Below are 22,097 nucleotides of genomic sequence, written 5' to 3' on the forward strand. Positions count from 1 at the left end.
TATTTCAGATGTACAATTACAAAAATATTTTAAAAGATTTTTGTTAAATACACTAGAAAGTACTGGTTGGAAAATTAATGACTTGGTGTTAAGTTGACTGTAAGACTTTAATACATCTTTGAAAACAGACATTTTTTCCATTTCTCAATACTACTTAACTGCTTCTTTGTACAAATTCAAGGCAGCAACAGTTTAGCTTCAGCTAATATAGTGGGATTTTCTAGTTTATTTATTTATTTTACATGTAATTGAGGTATTCATGTTATCTTCCAACATGCTTGCAAGATTAACATAAAATTTGACAAGCTTGCAAACACCACGGAACAATAAAATAATGTCCCGCAGTCAGAGAGAAAAAAAGGTGCTCCTTTTCATAATGTTGTGTCACCAATGAAGCGTTGTAAAACACGGCCTCTTGTGGTGTTGGTGGTGTATCTTCCTTTCTACTTTTTGGGACCCCTCAGCTCCTCCTGGTCCTCCTCCTCCTCCTCCTCCTCCTCCCCCGGTCAGCAGCTGCGCCTCTCCTAAAACCCAAACCGACCTCCCGTCCCGTTGTCGTCCTGTGGCCTGCTTTGCGGGCCCTCCCACACAGAGGAGGGGCCACTCACTCCAGCCAACTTCGGGGAGAAAATGTCTGGAATTCCGTTTCCGCTTTTGGGAGTGGACGGTGATTTTTTTTTTTTTTTTTTTTTTTTAACTTCACTTGCCAACCGACTTTCATTTCCACGTCAACTCGGGACAGTTTTGCGTTAACCGTCCTGGATTAAATCATCGTTAACGACGATGGCTTCCTCGCCTCAGAAGTCCCCGTCCTCTCCGAAATCTCCGACGCCGAAATCCCCGTCTTCCAGAAAGAAAGACGACTCTTTCCTGGGAAAACTTGGTGGAACTTTGGCGAGAAGGAAAAAGGCTAAAGAAGGTAGCGTTTAACGGCTAGCTAAAATAACGAACCAGAAACTTCCACAGCCGTTGGCGGTTCTTTTTTTTAAACTGTTCTGTTTTTCAAAAGTAAACATTAGATTATTAAGTTATAACGATATTTCACATCATAACAAACAGCAGCAATCCCCATAAACTCAACACTACTATGCGTCCTCATTTCAGTTAGCTATTAAGATTTATACTTTTAATTCGGCTTTGAATTTACATTAATGACAAAGAAACAGCAATTAACTACAACGTGTTGCTGCTTGTGTGTGTGTGTGTGTGTGTATGTGTTTTCATGGCCGCGGGCTGTGTCTGTATCCATGTAAGGTATTGAATCAGCTACTACTGTAATACGTGAGGAATGAGGCACGAGTAAACACAGGCCCGTTACAGACTGAGGCAGGAGGCTGGGTCCACCATCACACTCCCTTCCCCACATTACTGCAGGAACATTTGTGGTAATGTTGTTCCTCTTGGGGGGGGGGGGTTGATCCCCAGGCCGAGGTCAGAGGTCAGGGTCAGATACAGAACATCAGCTCTGTAGCTTTAAGGATTCACTGCCTTGCTCATAAGCATGTAAATGTACCTCACCTTCTTTCACAATGTTAACAAATCTTACTATATTGGATTAATACTCCAGAAGCCTCTTTTTTAAATGCCCCAATACAGTTTATAGCTATCCAGGGTTGCTTTGAAAATACAGCAGGCTTCAGTGTGCCTGACATTCATTATTAAAGGCCGTGTTTTATCATGGGATGAGAAAGGTCTCTTTCAATTGGATGATTACTTTGTGTCATTCAGGATACTGTTGCACAGCTGAGCCCCATTTTATGTTGTCTTTGTCCACAGCATGCAATCGCATTACATTCACGCTGGCTCGTGTTCACCACACATACACAGATGTACGCTGAGTGCAATGTGTAGGATGTCTGCAGCATGTTCCATGATTTGATGGAAAACGTGGACTGGGTCGCCCTTGCGTTGATCATTGATTAGATTTAAGTCCTTGTGACGTCTATGGCAGTGAGAGAGAAGGGCCACTGGCTTGAACAGCAGAAACGACCGAGTGAAAAAGGAAAAAAAGGAAAAGAGCGTATAAAGGATGAGAAAGAAAGCTATAGGATGGAGACGAGATGGTGTGAAAGGGAAGAGAAGGTCAGGAGCTTTTTACAGCATTAGCGAGGGCTTTGCATTGGATGCAGATGGACACCAACTGTGTGCAGTGCAAGCAGAATACAGCACATAAAACAGGAGAGGTAATATATAACTCTACATCCTCTGTGAAAATAGAGCATATATAGAATTTATATTGGAGTCAGGTTTTATATGAGAGACTCGTGAGCTCAGCCTCTGGAGGATGAGCTGCGGGGGAGAAAGATGGTCCTGCTAGCCAGGAGAGGATGCCTGAGTCTGGGGGGACGGAGAGAGACAGACATGGGCTGTGGAGCGCTCTGCCCTCCAGGTAGGACACAGCATCAGCATGCAATCTTTCTGTACGTGTGGGCATCGCACAGGAGGCATGATCCTGAATGATGCATCTATTGACGTGGCATTTTATTGATACCCTTATTTAAACCAAGTGCATAGATACGTATTCGCATTTTATGACACTGGCCCAGAGGGAGGGAGGGGGGAGTGTGATGCGCAGTGAGGACGCAGTGAGTCCTGTTCAGTCTTAGATTGACAACAAATCAAATCTGCACTCAACATGTACAGTGTGTGAGCAAATCACCTTAATAATGCATATCAATCTACCCTTCATACTTCCTCTAATAATGTCCATGCTAGGTTTCTACATTACTAAATAGCACAAGAACTGTGATAGTTACAGTAACACCAGATTGTGCTAATTGGTATGGTGTTACTTTAGCACAGCTGTACCCCCATATGAGTCTGTAAATTGACTGAGAGCTATAAAAGGTCGCCTTAATGCTCATAATCTACTGAAACATTAAACCATTGTTCAACATTTTTCTTCTGTCTGTTATCTTAACAAATAAGATTACGTTTAAAAAAAAACATATTCTTCCAAATTATGCTAACAAATGTGACTTCATTTGACCAGAGGTTGTGGGAGTGATTAGCAGTCGAATGAATTATTTCCTCTCTCAAAAGGATCATAGTCTCACATTAAATCTGATCATTGGGCTAAACCAGCCCTAATAAACCTAGATGTCCATTTACATCAGTCTGAAAAATCAATGGGATCCTTAATGGGATGGACTGAAAGAGGTCTTGGTAGCACATTCATTCATATGTAATCTGGAGGTTTAAACTTATTTTTCCTTGTCATGCAAGGTCCTCACAAGACATCTGAATGAGAATTGAGGGTATGCTCTTTACTTCAGAGTTTCATTCCTAAAAAAATCAGTACACAGGGTGCTGTGAGGGTCACTGTTTAGTGGATTTTACTGCATGCAAGTGTATTTATTGATTTCCGTAGTTAAATAAGTGAAGACCAATGGTGCTTGCTTCATCGGCTGTATGCACTGTCCTTATTGATGTTTCTTGATACTTTTCATTTTATGGAAACAGTCCCCAGAGTCATGCTGCGCTCACGCGAACAACATGAGAGCCCAATGTGTGCATAATGATTTTGTTCTGTTTTAAATGTTGTCCGGTTCGATAACTGAGGGTGCAAGTTTTTTTAGTGTCATGAGAGTTGTCATGTCCTGTAGGATTTATATTGTATCTGGTATTGTATCTAGTACTACTGCAGTACTGGTGGTTTTGTCGGGTGTGTGGGTGGTAATTTACAGAATGAAAGGAGTGGGGTATGTGTAACTCTGTTGGAATATTCTCATACACCCCTGTTTGATGTGAAATGTGTGTTCATGCAGACATGCTGCACATGCGGATGGTGTTGATTAAGAGGATGTTGTTCCAGTGAAGGCAGAGAAATGCACAGGATGTTCACTCCATGCTCTCAGCACACACACACACACACACACACACACACACACACACACACACACACACACAGAGAACAGCGGTGATCAAACCTCCTCAGGTATCTGACACACTGAGAAGAATGGCATGCTGAGCTTCTGTAAAGCCCGCTGAGAACCAGGAAGCAGCACCATTCGTTGTTTGTGTGACCTCAAGTGGATCTCAACGGAGGGTCTGCTAATGGTTGTTTTTGGAATCAAGGGAACATTTAGGGATCCATCCAAACTGGGGCTGAACTCTGCCGGTGGTTATTTTTCAGGAGGGTGTTCTGTCTTTCAAATTGATTGGCATTTTAAGTGTCTTCACCAGAAGGCATATTATACAGCTACATTTGGCTATACCTTTAGTTCGTGGTTGCCGATGAAGCTTAGATAATCAATTAATTGCTTGTTCCAACTTTTCAAACATAGATATTTGCTGGTTTTTCTCTGTTTTATCATCCTACATTAAATATCTTTCGGGTTTGGTTGAACAAAATGAGCCATTTGAAGACATCAGCTTGGGCTCTTGAAAATTATGATGACTTTATCACTATCTTTTTGCCTTCTGTAGACTAAATGGTTTATCAGTTGATTGAAAAAATAATCAACGCATTAATAGTTGATGAGAATAGTAGTTTATTTTGAGTCGGTCCTGCATACACCAAAATACTGCACTACTTGCTCCTGTCTGAGTAATGTTTGGTAAAAACCACAGTGCCCAGCTGTTTTAGTAAAGTACTGAGCCTTTTCTACAAATGAAACTACACTGTATATTTGTTATTAAAGATTTAAAGATTTACATCTTCAATTGCAAAGAATGGGTTTGGCATTATGGACAGTAAGTAAGTAGTAAGAGGAAATACTGAGGGATGGTCTTACATGTCCCACCAGCTGTATCATTTTTAAAGAGGAGAAGATGAAAGTCAACAGTAATTTGAAGTGCCTGACATCCATCTTATGTGATCTAAATGAATCTATTGCTTCTTTCTCGCAGTGTCTGAGCTTCAGGAGGAGGGGATAAATGCCATCAACCTTCCTCTCAGCCCCTCCCACTATGAGCTGGACCCTGAGGACACCATGCTTGGTAAACAGCTACACTCACAGTCCATGTTTCACACACAAATAGAGGCTACGAGTTAGCTCCAAGACAACACTGACACATTTACAGATTTTTTTCTTCATTAGATTCAGTGACAGATTGAAACTTTTTTTTTTTGAGTTGAAGCCTTTTATGAAGCCAGGGACAAAAACAGACAATTTAATATGTATCGTAATGATCAATGCCCACAAAGCTGAGAATCTACATAATATGCATGCATTAGCCAACAGGCATTGTTGGCCAATGCATGCATATTTATGTAAGCAAGATCTACTTGGTGTAGGTTTGCCAACTACAGTGTTGAGTGCAATAGCAGTGTCCACAACAATGGCTGTGGACGATGCTAATAATTCAGCTGAAGAGACGGTGCATTAGAGGTGCATAGATCTTAATGCTTTCAAACAGGAGAGGAGATGGGAGGCTCTCCCACCTCCCAATGCTTTTGGCAGTATAGTCTGCTCTATCACTATATGAGCTGAGCTAATCCGACAAGCACGTTTTCGCCAACAGTCAACAAACCAAACACACTGCCAAAGCTTTCTGCGGGGAACAAACACTCATTCATGTTCTTTCACATGTGCCAGGACATAAACTGTTGTTAGACAGTTAAGACTGCAAAGGCCTAATAAACAGAAACAAGTTGAGTTCTGAACTGGACGTCCTGGTTCTTGACAATTTCAATTAAATTAAATTCAGTTTTACCGTGTCTATATAGTTACATGTCAGTAAACCACCACAAGCACTTCAACAGGAAGAAACCTCCAACGGAACAATGATAATACAGTAACAGTACCCTGTCAAAATACTGTCGGTCTAATGAAGTTGCTTGTTGTGTAGAAAATAACTATAACACACAAATTATGTGGTGAATTTGTCACCACTTCTTTTGGTATCGAGTAGTCTCACCATGACACTCTGCGACTATGATATTGTTAATGCTGTTTTTGTGTGAGTTGCATTGTTATTCTAAAGTTCCTCCTCAGCTTTAACATTTATCCCATTTCTGCTCGTCCATTAGAGGAGAATGAAGTTCGCACCATGGTGGACCCCAACTCCAAGAATGACCGCAAACTGCAGGAGCTCATGAAGGTAAGATTTATATTTATTTATTTTGAATACACTTTGTTTCAGAGTTGTAAATTGCTGCCTTTCATAATAAACCTGCAACAAAGGCCAATAATTAATGTGAAAAGTTTAAACATATGGGGTCAGTGTTCCCTTTTAGAGTTTGTGAGTAATCACAGCTCATCACGCATGCAGCACCAAACTTTAGGTGGTGGTATGAGACTGTAATGTTCCCGCAGGTGGAACAAGCCTGAGTCAAATTGCAAGAAAGAGCAAAAGAAAACCTCCAAAATTTGCAAACATTTCTCAAAATGTTTTGTCTTTGTCACTATGTAAATGTAACTATAGATAGCAGGCACAAGATCTAAATGTAACCACTCTAAATAATTCAATGTCAACATAACTTCCAAAAGATTGTATATGACCACTGCAGGTTCAAATAAGTAATTTTTGAGATAATGTTGTAAGTTCCCAGTACGAGTCACCTTTCTTATTCTTATTCTTCTGCAGGTGTTGATCGACTGGATAAATGACGTTCTGGTTGGAGAGAGGATCATTGTGAAGGATCTGGCTGAGGATCTGTATGATGGACAGGTCCTGCAGAAACTGTTTGGTGAGGAATTGAACCATACAGTCTGAGAAAGGAAACTAGCTGTACTGTTGTTATTGCGCTACTACACTTTGAAAACGGAGAACTTTCCAAGGTTGCTTTTCTTCCTGTAAATTTCCACCAGGAGCATGATGGGTAATAATCTCAAAAGAATCTCATCTTGCCAACTAGAGGGTGTCAGACTTTCAGAGTCTTCTAGTGTATGGGAGGCATTAACTGCCTCTGTGGACATTAACTCCACATTATACTAAAAGTTCCAGGACTAATAAAAAAAAAAAAAAAAAAAAAAAATTAATGTTCCAAAGAATTTAACTTATTAATATTGATTTGTGTGTCTTTGTGTTCAATTGCGCTTTAGAAAAGCTGGAAGGTGAGAAACTGAACGTGGCTGAAGTGACCCAGTCGGAGATCGCCCAGAAACAGAAGCTGCAGACCGTTTTAGAGCGCATCAACGACTCGCTCAAACTCTCCACCAGGAACATTCGGTGGAACGTGGACTGTAAGAAACGTCTTTGTATATAAATGTAATTCTGTGATCTGTACTCTGCTGTTTTCTTTTGCCTATACTGTTTCACTGTTCTGTCACCAGTCACTGTCCGTCTGCAGGAAAGTTGAATGGCTTTGAGACGGTGACATGCAATTACAGAAGTACGTATTGTGTGAAGTCAGTGAAGTGGCACTACACAGTTGATCCGTCCATTAGTTAAATTTGATGAAATTGAAATTTGGAGATCTTTTAAGACGATGAACCATCATCACTTGAAAGACTCAGTGAAACACAATATACTGTTGAATAATGCTTGCAGAGATAAGATGAGACCTAACTGATCCCTGTGGGATGAATGGCTATCTGCAGCTGCAAGACTAATTAACTGAAAAGGGGAAAATGATAAAGACACGGAAAAGAGGAGAAGATAAAACCATATAAACAACAGCGAATCGTAGGAAGAATCCGTATTTTCAGATGCACAGTATTACTCAGGCTCACGGCTTTTATTTTGTGCAAATTAAAAAATATTTAGCAGAATATTTGTTTCTAAGTAGCAGCTCACTTTTATATTATTCATAACAGATCCTTATTACAGATTTTCAAGCAGCCAGTTTTGTCACTGTGATCTGATCTTGGAAACACCCTGCAGAAGCTTTCTGAGCATTGAAATAGAGGTCCTTGATGCTGGTTGTTATTGTTCTGCAGACAGTGCCAGGATGTTTGGGTGCTTTTGTCCACTCAGAATATAATAGGTGTGAAAACCCTCTTTTTTGACTAAGAACATAGTTTGTCCACCAGAGAAAATTCACAAGTTTTTTTTCCAGCTGTAAATTGTACAAACTTGAGGTATCCTTTCTAAAAAATGTTTGCTTTTTTTTTTTTTAACTGTCACGTATTGATACTCCATGTGGAGACACTTGCTATGCAGACGGAAATCCACATCAAGTCTTAAACCACATTCGGGCAGGATTAATATTACAGTGGCAGGAGGGGAATGAAATATTCACTGCGCTTAGTAATTTAACTCGTAACATTGTTCCGGATGACGTTTTAGCCATCAGGAGATTACAGGTTATGGTCTGTAATAGACACGGACATTTAGCAGGACAAAGCCAAAAGAGAAAGAAAAGGAACCTCCCTGAAAGTGAAGCGTGGACGGACTCATACTCATACTCCTCCTCCGATTCATAACTCAGTCAAGTCTTAACACACTGACATGAAACGCATGTATATCAGTCATGTGCAATATCATTCAGTCTGACTTCCACTTCCTGGGTATAATCATTATATCTGATAACCATCGTGGACAAACATACACGGGTAAACTGCAAACAGGAGCTGCTAATGGCTGATTCAGCAACTTTTAATGGCACCAGTTTCCCAAAATATAAACAAGCATTGTCTCAAAACAAGGCTCAGAAGAGGATATGAGTACCTACGTACCTGTAGCTGAAACTGCCCATTTGAAGAGCTCAGTGCTTTATTTTTTTCTTTTCTTCTTCTTTTCTTTTTTTTTTGTTCTATTGGTTCCCAAATAGGCCTGTATGTTGGTGTCCCATATATCACATTAGCAAAAAAAAAAACAACCTTGGCTTTACTCAATTTTCACATAGAAGTCAAATTTCCCAATGAGATGATATTGTGAGGCCTGTCAGCATGTTGACGTTACTGTATTATCACAACATTATTACATGAATACTCTTTTTGGCCTCAGGCCTCTCTCTCTCTCTCTCTCTCTCTCTCTCAGGCAGAGAGAGAGAGAGAGAGAGAAGAAATGCATGTGAGGCAAGAAGCTAAAGGGCAGGTTGACTGTAGAAGACAGAGACACAGAGAGAAAAGCTTTAACATTAGGAACACCATTGATTTTGAGACAGTGATTCACTACAGAAAGGCCATATCAAACGAATTCAAACCGAATAATATGATATAATATAAAAATGTGGCAGAAGTTTGTCTGCGAAAAGCTATTTGTGTGAGATGGCTTCAAAAATGCTAAAAGAGCACAGTGAATAATGTGGAATGTGATTGATTTTGCTGTCCATTTATTTGAGGAGCTTTCTTTTAATCAATTCACTTTTGTTTGCCCCGACTTTCATCCCCCATTCAGCCGCCGAAGAAAAACATTCGCCCCTGATGTAACTTATTTGGATCCTCTTATGCAGTGAGGATCAAATAGGTTTTATGAAGGCCATAAGCCAGCACTGTGTCATTTGCCATCGCCATGGTGTATAATCAAAGGCTTGCTTTAGACACTTAATTGATCCTGATTGTTTAGTGTATCCAAAGGTAAATCCTATTTGTGCGGTTGACTAAAGACATGTTGCTCAGTACGTCTGACTGAACAGGCTCTTAATGTCGACTTTCTGTTGCAGACATAATTTAGAGTGTTTCTGCTTCCTCTGCACAAAAGCTTGTGTTTTTTTTGTTTTTTTTCAACATCACTCCAAGGCAACTTTTTGGCATCTTGTGTTTGTATTTACCATTAAAGGTTTCATGACCTTGCCTTGTAAAACTTTTAATTCTAAATTCCAGAAGGATGAAAAATAATAGAAAATATGTGGCTTGTTATTTGACAATCTGAGGCCTGGAGAGAGGTATTCACTTCATTAAAAAGATATTAAGATATTAATAACGTGTCTACACATTAATTGCAGGTGATGGCATGTTTTTGTTCAAAAATATTGAGACATTTAAGATTTAATTGTTATAATAAATACATTCCCACAGCAAGTTGTTGTACAGATTTAAAGGTCAGAAAACGGCAGATAACAAGTGAAAATGTTATGTCTCATGTATGCCAACTACTTGCAGAACCTATTATTTGTTCCATGACTACTAGTTTATTTTTCATTTTATTGTTTATTCACACTTTCTTTCTCCGTCTTTCCTCCACACTAGCGGTTCACGCTAAGAGTATAGTGGCCATCCTGCACCTGCTGGTGGCGCTGTCACAACACTTCAGAGCACCAATCAGATTGCCTGACCACGTTTCTATCCAAGTAGTGGTCGTCCAGGTGGGTGAACCGTTTGTCTTTAAATCCTGTCCAGTCCTCATTTACAGTACGAGTCTGCTTACTTGCGCAACAGGTTGTCGTCTTTATTGTGAACATTGGTTTTATAACACCACTCTCCGCTGCTGTGAATTCAACTTTTTTTCCCTGTCTCAGTCATATTCACTATCCTCCCTCTTTTTGTCTTTCAGAAAAGAGAGGGCATCCTTCAGTCCAGACAAATTCAGGAGGAAATCACTGGCAACACAGAGTAAGTACGCTCTGCCATCTGACTCATTTTCACACCACAGAACAGCATTTAGATGCAGAGCTGACCGGTATTATTGCAGGTGAAAAAGAGAGAAGCCTGTTGACTAAATGTCAGACTGAAGACTGACACTGACATAAAAAAGTGCTTTATTTTGAGCATCTTTACATCCCGTAGTAGCAGTTTTGATTCACCTCACTAATCTAACTAAAATATCGGTTTTCGCATATTGAAATTGACATGTTGACCATTGACACTGAAGCACTCTGGGTAAATCTTTTCCACCTGTGTCTGGTATGAAATGTCACAAACTGAACAGGCTGGTTGTAATTTACTGATTATTGACTTCTAGATATTAAAGTTCTGAAAACATTTTTCGTTTAATCCGTTGGACCAATCAAGGTGAAACAGTGCCGCTCACCTCTGTTGGCTGAATTCAGTGGGTTTTTAGAAACTGATTTGCAAAAATAAAGCTTTTATTTCTCAGCTGCATTCGGGGGAGTCTTTTGATCTGGACAACCTTCGTGACAAATAACGCATCAATGGCTGGGTATTACTTTTTTAATACAAGTCACAATACCGTAACAACACCAAAATTAAACTTTTTTTGATACCATACTGTGGAGAAAACAAACAAACTTTTGGTCAAAAAAAGGACAGAATTACAATTTAATCAAAGAATGATTAAAAACACTGGCTTGTTTTTCTCTGATAACTTAAGATCCAGACGTCCGATGACTGAAATCCTTCATCTGGTTAAAATGCATGTAAAAAAGTGTATCTTAAGAATGTGTTTTAAAGCTCTATAAAATGGCAATTTTCAGCTTCTGGCAGGCAATGCTGACACATGCACATAGGGGATATAATGTAATTGACAGGCGACCAAATGAAACGGATCGTTACCATGATTAAAAAACGTGGATTTCTCTCTCTCAGTATCTTCTCTTCTGTCAACAGAACTGTGCTGCCCACTGTGCTTTACATAGACTGCGCAATGGCGAATAGGCAACCATTGTATTTCAACAAGAGATGTGATGGCACCCTTAGCTGAAGAATTAGAAAATTTAAATCACACACACACGCACACACGCATGCACACACTCTCGTGTCTCACACACACTTTTATTTCTCGCTGTGAGGCTGTCCTGCAGCCTGACAGCAGCAACGAGGGAGATAACAGCAGGCCAGCACACACAAGCACACGCATTTTGTCATGGTAGATAGATACACCATTAATAACACACACACACACACACACACACACAGACACACAGACACACAGAGGCTCAGATACACTCACATGGTCACAGTGAAAATACGGTTATTACCAACAGGACCATTGCCCAGACTTGCCTGCCTTTGCCATCGCAGATTACACCATGAACATGTGTGCGAGTGCTTCTCGTGTGTGTGTGTGTATGTGTGTGCGCGTGTGTGCGCCTGCCATTTCTTGCTGGCCTGCCCACTGCGATATCGCTTCCTCTGGGACGCTCGCACTGCAGCGTTCCCTATGCTCCAAAAACCACCTGACCCTGTCCAATAACAACAGCCTCCAAAGTGCTAACATTGTAATAATAGACAAGAGAGGCTCCTCCATTCCCATAGAAAACCAACACGGACAGACAGGCACGTCTTCATTCATTGTATTAATACCCAACAGTGCTATTCTGCTGTTGGGATTACTGTATTGTGCTATAGTATGTGGTCATTGTGACCATCCCACTGATGATACCCAGGTTATTTGAATACCCGCGGTGTACCTGTGTTTACTGTTAATCAAATTATACCCTCGCTACATTATTGTATTGTCATTTCTGCAACATAATCCCTCCATTCTCTACATTCCTCTGTGATTGACTTGGACGCACGTGTCTGTTATTTTCTCTTGTTTTCTGTGAATAATCAAGTGTGAAATTGTCAATAAGGAGAAATGGCCTCTGAGTTGTGTGTTTTGACATATTTTGTCTTTTTGGCTCTAATTTCCAAATGCTCTCCTCTTTTTCAAAGGGCTTTCTCTGGCAGACATGGTATGTTCTTTTCTATTTTTTTTCTGCTTCTGATTTCAGGAATGTTCACATTTCCCTGCCCCCTTTATTATTTTTTTTTTCAATCACTAATTTGTTTGGTTTATTCTCCACAGAGCGCGATGCCTTCGACACCTTGTTTGACCACGCTCCAGATAAACTCAATGTTGTCAAAAAGGTATTGGGGCTTTACAGTGGCACCACAGATTTATCAACCATGTCTGGCACCATCATGGAAAAAAATATCTAAATACAAACAATACCATATTAATACAATACAAAAAGTCTGGTCCTAGGAAATATATACCTGAAAAGATTGTTGTGGTGTGGTCGTAGATCAGTTTACCATTGTTGAAGTGAAAATAATCAGGTAACTGTAGTTTCCTTATTTCAGTTACTGAGTCTCTTCTCTGCCCCATAACAAATCTAGGACTTTATTTAATTGTGGTCATGATTTTTAGCTTGAAATGAACAAGATTTTTGACTTTGTTAGCAGCCATGTAGCCACCCTGCTAATGTAGTAAAGAAATGTGCAGTTACTGGAGATCAGCATTACATTTTGTTGAGCATGAAATCTCAATCTTGACCACAAAAAATAAAAATCCAGTGCTTTTCATCAGTGGATGGAGTTTGCTTAGGTGTCATGTTGGTTTAGAGATGCTTGATAACTGAGAAACTCCATCTGCTGATGAAGACTGTGATACATGGTTGAAAATTCCAGAAAAAAAGCTAGTAAGTAGACCTTGAGTTAAGATTTTTTCTTTTAGTCAAACTGTCATTTTTGTAGTTGCATTACAAATTGTTCATTCAATAATTGATCTGAATAAAAATAGAATTAAATGAGTACAGGGTGCTTTGTATATCACAGATGTTTTATGTTTGTTGTTGTTGTTGTGTGTGTGTCTATATGTATTAAAGTCATGAGTCGTGTGTAGATTTGTGTAAGTGTACATTCTCTGTTTTGATTGAGATGCCACCTGCTCTTTTTTGACAGTTTCTTTCATGTTTTCTCAGACATTGATCACATTTGTGAACAAACACCTGAACAAGCTCAACCTCGAGGTGTCTGAAGCTGACACACAGGTACGACACACACACACACACACACATACATGATACAGTACGTACTGTATGCTGATGCTTAACCACTATTCACTGATGTTTGTAGGCCTAAATATTCATATTAATCAGTCACTGGAAATAAAAAAAAACATGGCCATTGTAACATACTTTCATGTCATTGAGATTTCACTCTTTTAGTCTTGAGCCAACATTTCTCTTCAATCACTGACGGGTCAGTTTTGAATCCCCACCAGCTCACAGTTTGTCTGTTCACCTGACTGTGCTGCTTCAGTTTGCAGACGGTGTTTACCTGGTGTTGCTGATGGGGCTACTGGAGGGATACTTTGTGCCGCTCTACAACTTCTTCCTCACACCAGAAAACTTTGACCAAAAGGTAAAGTGCGATTATTTTTTCTTTATCCATCAGTGAGCTGGAGTATTACAGGGGAAAAAAAAACTATGTTCTGATAATCAGTCACTACCTGCAGGGTTGATGGGTAGTTCTGGCTCACTCCTCACGGAGGAGGACAGCAGATGTCGTCTTGAATATACATCTGTTATTATGAAGGAATCCAACAATGGGGGAAAGAAAAGGGTCCATAGAAGCTTTTCATTTCACTACTTGAACATAAAAACTGCTTTTTATACAGAAGATCTATAGCTTTTTACCCAGATTTCAAAACTGGCTTGGTTTTTAAAAAAAAGTAATCAAAATGACGGAGGGAGCGACCTGATAGCCGAATGGTTTGGCAAGGCAGGGCAAGTTTATAGCACCATTCAGACACAAGGCAATTCAAAGTGCTTCACAGAGGCATGGGAATCCATTAAAAATGGAACATTAAGAGCAATAAAAAAAACAATAGAAAAAAAAAGAATAAATAAAGATAAAGGGGGTGCTGCAGTGATAAAAGACATTAACAACAAGCAAATGCACAAGATTAAAAGGATGTTGTGTGTGTGGTTTATTGGTGAGCTGCAGCAAAAAGAGATGTTGTAAGCCCTTTAAGTGAGCTGACAGTTTCAGTAGACCGCAGGTGTTCAGGAAGCTGGTTCCACAGGTGGGGGACCATAGAAACTAAAAGCTGCTTCACCGTGCTCGGTTCTGATTCACATGGTTAGGGCACATACCACATGGGCTCAAAGGCCCCGAGCAGCGAGTCCCTACTTCGCCTCCCGGCTGCATGTCTTTCCCCCCTACTCTCTCCCTACATCTCCCGTCTGTCTCCACTTCCGCCATCTAATAAAGACACAAAATGCCCCAAGAAATAAAATAATAAAAAAAAAGCATGACCATGAGATTAAAGTGCAGATGTTAAAAGGCTAGCTACAGTTTCTACATGCTTCATCTAATGTGGATGTAATCTCCCTCAAATTAAAGCCCAAAATGACGACACATACTCATTGTTTAATTTCAAATCCAGTTCACTGCAGCACAGAGCCAAAACAAATGAGTCCGGATACTTTAGGACTCCTTTGTATCTCTCTCCTTGTTGCTGAATGAATGTCACACATCTGTTGTTTTTCACAATTAGTAAAGAAAGGAACAATGACCTTTGTTAAATGGCTTTGGTTCTGCTGCATGAATTTAACAAAATACACAAATGCAGCAATATTTTGGAAAAGTGGAGATGAAGACTCGTAGTCGGGGGGCTCCATCATATTGATACATCCGCTCTCTTCTTTTAGAGATCCATGCGAAACGGGGCTCTGACTCGCCTCTGGTCTTGACCTATAGTTTAAGACACACTCCTAAATCAATACTCCCATTTCTGAGGAGCCTCATGCACTCGGAGCCAGAACTCTCCTCTCAATAGCTTGATAAATGCCATCCGTTTTCCCCAGAGCCCATTCAGTGCGGAGCCATCTCTTCTCTCCATTGGCCTCTGTAGTTCTACAGTATTCTGAACAGGCAATCTGCGGAGACACCACAGTAGCCTTTTGTTTGGGTGTTGGCCAGCAGCCCCTGCCAAGCTGCAAAGCAGAATGGGCATCAGTGCTACAATGTACACAACTACTCACACACACACACACACGCACACACACACACAAACACACATGGAGAGACTCCTGGCCCGGAAGAACAGGCACCAGCCCCACAGCATCTGTAATCTCCTATTGCACAGGGAAACGCTGAAGTGGCTTAGGGGCTCAGCTCTATTACTCTCTATGTGTGTGTGTGTGTGTGTGTGTGTGAGAGAGAGAGAGTGTGTGAATGTGTGTCTATTCGAGGGTCTGGAGGCCTATCGATGATACACTAGGGGCCGGCTGTGAAAAGTATCATGAGGCATCAAGAAACTACTCCTGCCTCCGCTCAGTAGATCTCTACTTAAAGCTCATTCTCTTCCTTTCTTTTTGACTGTATTAGATGGCTAAGGTCATGCTTATCACACAATAAGCCCTTGTTGGGCAAAGCTTTTAGTACCTCACAGCAGGGAGAGCACACACACACACACACACGCAGATACAATGGGCTGAGAATTAAAAAAAAAAAAAAACGTCTTTCAACTATTTCTGTCTCTTGTTTTGCTCTTATTGCTCACAAGTCAGGTTTGTGTCGCCATCTCTTCTCCACAGAGCTGTGTCTCTGCTCATTTAAATCTAAACTCACCATGTGCAATAATTAACACATACCAACTGTGCAATATCCCTTTTCTGCTGCTATTTTTGTTTATTTCTTGTTATATTAAAGTATCTAATTGTATATATGATATTATTATCTACTATTAAGCTTGGTTTTTTTGTTATTTTATATTGATATTTTGCAGTTCTTTCTTTTCTTTTTCACTGTGGGACTAATAAAGCAATATCTTATCTTAAATGCAGTAAGATTTGAGGTCCATGTTTTGAAAAAGCAAGTGATTGTCAGTTTCTTAGAAAATACACTCTCTCCACCATGTGTGCTTCCAGCTGCATGAAATATAATAACGTCATAAATACTCTCCACTCCTTTCTGTTCAGTCAGTTTTACATTCAGTCACATTGTACAAGTGTTACCCGCACTCTTGTGATGACATGAAAAATCTAACTGTCTGTGACAGTATCACTTTCTTGGAGTTAGGAGGTTTTTGAGTGACACTGGTGACATGTGTCCATTGATAAATGAGGGAGCAGAGTGTTTGTGCAGCTGCTGAAGGCTTATGGTCTTACAGAACAGAGCCGTGTTGTGTTTGTCCACACAGGAAGCTGTGGTAACACGACTGAATCAACTCCGAGTGTATTGTGGGATTAAGCAACCAGTTTCAATGTTCTCTTATCAACGAGATGTGTGTGGTGGTGGTGTATGATTTGTAACTGCCCACATGTGGCTTGTATGTGTAAAAATTAGGCTGTGTGCGTGTGCGTGTGCGTGTGTGTGTGTGTGTGTGTGTGTACAGTAGTGATCACGCCTCCTTCACAGCTTTCTTGTGTCCTAACAGACGTGTCCCTCTCTCTGCAGGTTCACAACGTGTCCTTCTCCTTTGAACTGATGCAGGATGGAGGTCTGGAGAGACCAAAGCCTCGGCCAGAGGGTAGGACACACATGAAACACATTCATGCTTTAGAACCTTTACGGCTTTATACAGTCGTGAATAGTGACAGGACAAATGATGGGCATGGATATATACAGTATTCAGTAATTTTTGCACTCTCAAGATTATAATAGGTTTTGTTAAAGTTTGTGGGATTTTAACTTTGGTTGGGAAAAAGAAAAAGCTGCACTAATCAGTATTTTTATGTCAACAAAGGGTGAAATAACTGTGTCATTTGAAGTGTCACTCTTATTGACGAACCCACAGAGAGCTATCACCTCAGTCAAGAGCCGGATGTTTCTCACAGGAGTCGGTGGAGCTGAAAACGGAGTTAAAATGAGAGTGAATATTGGATATACAGAAACTCCAACGAGTGTAAATAGGCAACTGTTTGCTAACACATTAGCCGTAACAACGTGAAGAGCTGATCATATATCAGTGTTGTGCTGTCAGCGTGTTCAACTGCCTGCCAAAAGTGGCCAAAAAAAATCAGTTAATACAGCTTTAAGAAATAAATGAGGGTAAATATGGAACAACCGAAACCATGTGCCTTCACATATCTGATAAATATGAGGGCAGTTTGTAAAATTATGCAAAGAAAATTTAACAGATCACATGTTTTATAATATGTGTATTCTGTTGGCTCTCAACAACCAAAACCTCTCGAAGGCATCTGCTGAGCCTCGTTAGCTAAAGGAAAGATTTGCCTGGTGTTTACAAGCCATTAAGCTGAAGAGAAGCAGGAATGCGTTCCACCCCCCAGGACAGTATGGTGGACCTTAGAAAACAAAAAAAAACATCCAAACTCTCACTAGTTGTTATCTGTAACTCCTCTATTCTTTTTCTTTCTTTTTTTTTTCCAGATATAGTGAACTGTGACCTTAAATCGACACTGCGCGTCCTCTACAACCTCTTTACCAGGTACAGAAACGTAGACTGAGCACCACGTGTAGGGAGAGCAAAGGCTCTTTACCATGGACCACATGCTTAAGATTAATAATACTGTAAGTTTTTCTTTCTATTTGTTGTAGAAATCTGTTTAATCTGAATGCATGCATCACATTTTGTATCTGTTGAGCAATGTACCACACAAATCTATATTTTTTACACTTCTGCAAAGACAAAAACATTTCATTTGGCTTTGTATTGTAAACATGGCTTTGCTATAGAGTCCTGCAGACATCTATGACCTTAATAAGCCAATTATTAATGTTAAGTTGAGTCGTAGAGATAATTCTATAATGACATGTGTTACCCTCGCCACATATCACAAAAGAGAGACTTTAAATGAACAACACTAGTGTCTTTTTAGTTCAGAAAAGAAACTGTTTACCTGTATTTATTGTTCATTTTGATACTTTTTGTCTCTCTTGTTTATGTCATTCATAAGTGCCTTTATTTAAACATGTGAACACTGTCAGCTCCCAGTGCTTAATATTGGGATGCGTGTGCTCCCCACTTGTCTTAACGCTCCAGATTTCCTTTGAACCTGTGGAGGAACAAGTATTGAAATATTTGACCAAAGTTCTGTTGCATTCACACCACGTCCTTGTATTTTATATTGTAATGTGTATCTTATTTTTAATTAAGATACAGTAGCATTGTATAATCATTCTGCTCTTTGTGGCTTAACACATTATATACATCATATTTTTAATACTCACTCCTGTCTGCGAGACAAAAGATATTTGACTGAATATATTGAACATAACGTTTTAGGGCACAAATTGTATTTTGTGTTCTGGTTTCAAGGCGCACTCACTTCTTCAAATAATAAATGTGGTAACTGTCTGTGCTTCAGGCTGCCGACACATTCTCTATCATGTATCTATTTATGTTTTAATGCATTACATTCAATAAACCATTCAGTCCCTGAATGTGGCTGCATTTTCTTTCTTTTTTTTACCTCTCAAAGGAAGTGAAGAGGAATGCTTTTCCAACAAAACAAAAAAAAAAAAAAAATCGGGGTCAGATTGGTTCCAGTTTTGCCCACACAAACACAAGTGAACCTCCACAACAATTTTCTTTTTGTTAAATTGAGATAGACTGTTAGGAAAGCTGTGTAAAAGCTTTCTGATTTGAAGCTGACCCCCACAAAGACTGAAATAGATAGGACAGTTACCAAATGGATGAAAAGGTTTGTTTTTTTTGTTTTTTACGTACACATTCCACAATAGCTTTTGAAAAGGTGTGGGTGTGTGTGGGTGTGGGTGTGTACATGTCTCTCTGTAGTTATTTGGACAAATTTCAGTTTAAGTCATTGTTTGTGAGGATGTTATGGGCTGTTTGACGATTAAGACTTGGGTTTAGGGTTAAGGTTAGAATTAGGTTAGGTCAGGGTTAGGGTTGGGCATTTAGTTGTGATGGGTAAGGTTGGGGTAAGGGGCTAGGGGGATGCATTATGTCAGAGGGTGTCCTCACAACTATAGAAAGACATGCAACAGATTCTGAGAGATCTGAAACCATGTTATGACCATTTCCTCTCTGCTCCCGCGCCCGGGGAACAATTCAGCTGCTCTAGTTATTACCTTGTTACATTATTGTTATTGCATTATTGTTACATTGTTGCTCTGTGCGCGGGTCACATGGGGACACACAGACGCATTCCTCTGATTAAAGACACCACGGTAATGGAGAAATGGATGAGGGCTGCTTCACGGATGGGAATGTGGGTCTTGAAAGTTTCATCAATTTCAAGAGTTAAGAGAGTAAATGTAACTACAGCTACAGAAGTAGCTTAATTGGCTGCACAATTTAGCAAGAGACCATTCACTAACAACCTAGTAAATACAGTTTGCTTGCTAATTAATTTACAGCAAAGGCTGTGATCACAGCTCGTGATGTTTTTGTGCAAATCATGAAGGTAAACTTACTTAAAACTATTCACCCAGACTGATTAAGTTTTTACCTTCAAGAAATTGTTTGACATTTTGGAAAGCATGCTTTCTTTTCACATGCTTTCTTGCCAAGAGTTAGATGAGACGATCAGTACCACTGTCATATTTGTACAGTTAATATGTGGCTGGAGACAGCAGCCCAGTCGTCTCAGTTGTTTGATCTTTTCATCTAGCTCACAGCATGTGAATAAGTGTATATCCCAAAATGTCAAACTCGTCCTTTAAAGCTGCTCTAAGCAATCTTTATATGAACAATATGACTCACCATTCAGGCAGCTGTTTTAAAATCTGCCTGCCTAGCACCGTACACCGTAAAAGATCGGAGACTAGCTGAATGAATCCTTAGTAATGACCAGAAACATGACTCCAAATGAATGATAATGTTGTCTGTGTCCTCTTGATGTGTAAATTAGCAAGTGTGTGCTAACATCTTAGCCATATAAATGTACAAGACCCTCAAATGCAAAGTATCCGAGGGATAATAGCTGATTTGCAATAATGGCTATTACACTTTACATTAATTCTTACTTATTCTGTCAAAAATATTAAACACAATTAGTAGTTTTATTGTTTATAAGTTTTATCTTCCCAACATTTTTTATCACAGCTTACCTGTTCACTAAATTTGTAATCGCTGACGTGATCTATTGGACTTCCCCATCGCCCCCTGTAAACTAATTCAGTCACTTTTACTACTTAAGGTTCAATTTAGCCACAGCAAAATTGCTCCATCACATAAAGCTACAGCTAAACCCTGAAAACTAACCATTTTGATGGTTGATCTCCCATGTGGCACCAATGCTAACTTCAGCACATTGTGCAAGTTCCAGCAGCTCCTGAAGTGCTCTTCTGCAGATGGCATTGACCTCTGACCTCCTCATGGCGAGAGAAAAAACTGTTTTTTTTGCAAGGATCAATAAAGTATCACATTATTATATTATGTGGCATGAGATAAAAGGCTCGGACATATAGCCCAATAATGTTTTGCTGGCACTCCACTTAGGTAATGTTACAAAGTAGAGCAGGATTGCTTCATCAGTCGTAAGTGTATTGATGTTACATGTTTATGCGCTGACATGTCTCCCTTTCCCATTATTTCTTAGGAGCTCGCCTACAGTCTTTAGGATGAATATCTCAAAAGAAACTGTATGACGGTATCATTTTGCCATTCTGAGGAGAGACGATGACAAGCGGGAACAACAGCAAGAGAGAGGGGAAAGGGGTATTATCAGATGACACTCTTATATTATATCCCATTGTGTGTTCCTGTGTGTATGTACTCTCCCTACTACTGCTGTGAAGTACTCTCACAGTGAGCACTCTTTAACACCGCAATAACAGCTGGATACAAAAGCTTGTTACTCTACATGAAAAAATTATATGAACAATGATCTAATGTAACTCTGTAACACTAGATCTGTATTGTCCATATCTGTAAGTGAATTGGTATATTTATGAAATGTTTTGTAAAGAGAGATTTTTATATGATAATATAGCAGCGAACAACTATTTTCTATGCAAAGATATAGTGGAGTCATAGTGTCCTGAACAGAGGACGACGTCACACCTCCTCTGTGTGTCGTAAAAGTAAAGCTGTAAAGTAAAGTCTGTACTTTGTTTCAGTATCTGGTCGGACAGCGTGTGCGTCGTGTTAGTGCATGTGATTCCCTCCCTGTTAAAACGCTGGTCCTCCTTACGTTTATATACACACAGGCACATGTGAGATAGCACAGCGTTCAGGTGAAAGCGACTTTCCTGAATTTCCTCCACTGAAGAAACCACGTTTTCGTATAAAAAAGGCCTCCGGCAAAGAGAGGGATAAGATCAGAGCACAGGCAGACCGGTCGCTGGGACTACCGGCTCACATCCATCCATAAAGTTTTTTATGTTTTTACCAGCTCCATCAGTGTCTTTACCGGCTCCGTCAGTGTCATTCGTGCAGCTGGTCCCAGCGGACAAGTCCAAGGCTGAATTTCTTTCCCAGTCCGGCGGAGTCAATGTTGGTCTGGCTTTACCAAGATGGAGAGACCTACGAGCTGCTGAAGAGCTCCAGCTTGACTCAGAACTGTCTTTTCTTCTCCTCCGTGTGTAAGTAACTTCTTACCTACATATTGTTACATGTCTGTTTTCATTAGTGACCAGCTACAATAACGTTAGCTAACTTGCTGTTACCTATTACTATGAATGTGTTCGCCAAATATTGCTGTTGCTAGCTGGCTTACCGCT

At 40.0% G+C, this 22,097-nt stretch overlaps 1 protein-coding gene across 1 annotated transcript; it reads left to right on the forward strand.

Annotated features, from left to right (window-relative positions):
• The first annotated feature begins 693 nt into the window (after positions 1–693).
• LOC111222518 (alpha-parvin) lies at positions 694–18,851 on the forward strand. Its single transcript, XM_022746279.1, has 13 exons — positions 694–919; positions 4,852–4,941; positions 5,975–6,045; positions 6,532–6,634; positions 6,990–7,130; positions 10,020–10,135; positions 10,324–10,382; positions 12,387–12,406; positions 12,520–12,581; positions 13,418–13,486; positions 13,758–13,859; positions 16,902–16,974; positions 17,838–18,851. The coding sequence occupies exons 1-13, from the start codon at positions 784–786 to the stop codon at positions 17,912–17,914; spliced, it is 1,119 nt and encodes a 372-aa protein (XP_022602000.1). The 5' UTR covers positions 694–783; the 3' UTR covers positions 17,915–18,851.
• The last annotated feature ends 3,246 nt before the right edge of the window (positions 18,852–22,097 follow it).

Source organism: Seriola dumerili, unplaced genomic scaffold (genome assembly GCF_002260705.1).
Source record: "Seriola dumerili isolate Sdu_G_001 unplaced genomic scaffold, Sdu_1.0 BDQW01000097.1, whole genome shotgun sequence".
NCBI lineage: Eukaryota > Metazoa > Chordata > Actinopteri > Carangiformes > Carangidae > Seriola > Seriola dumerili.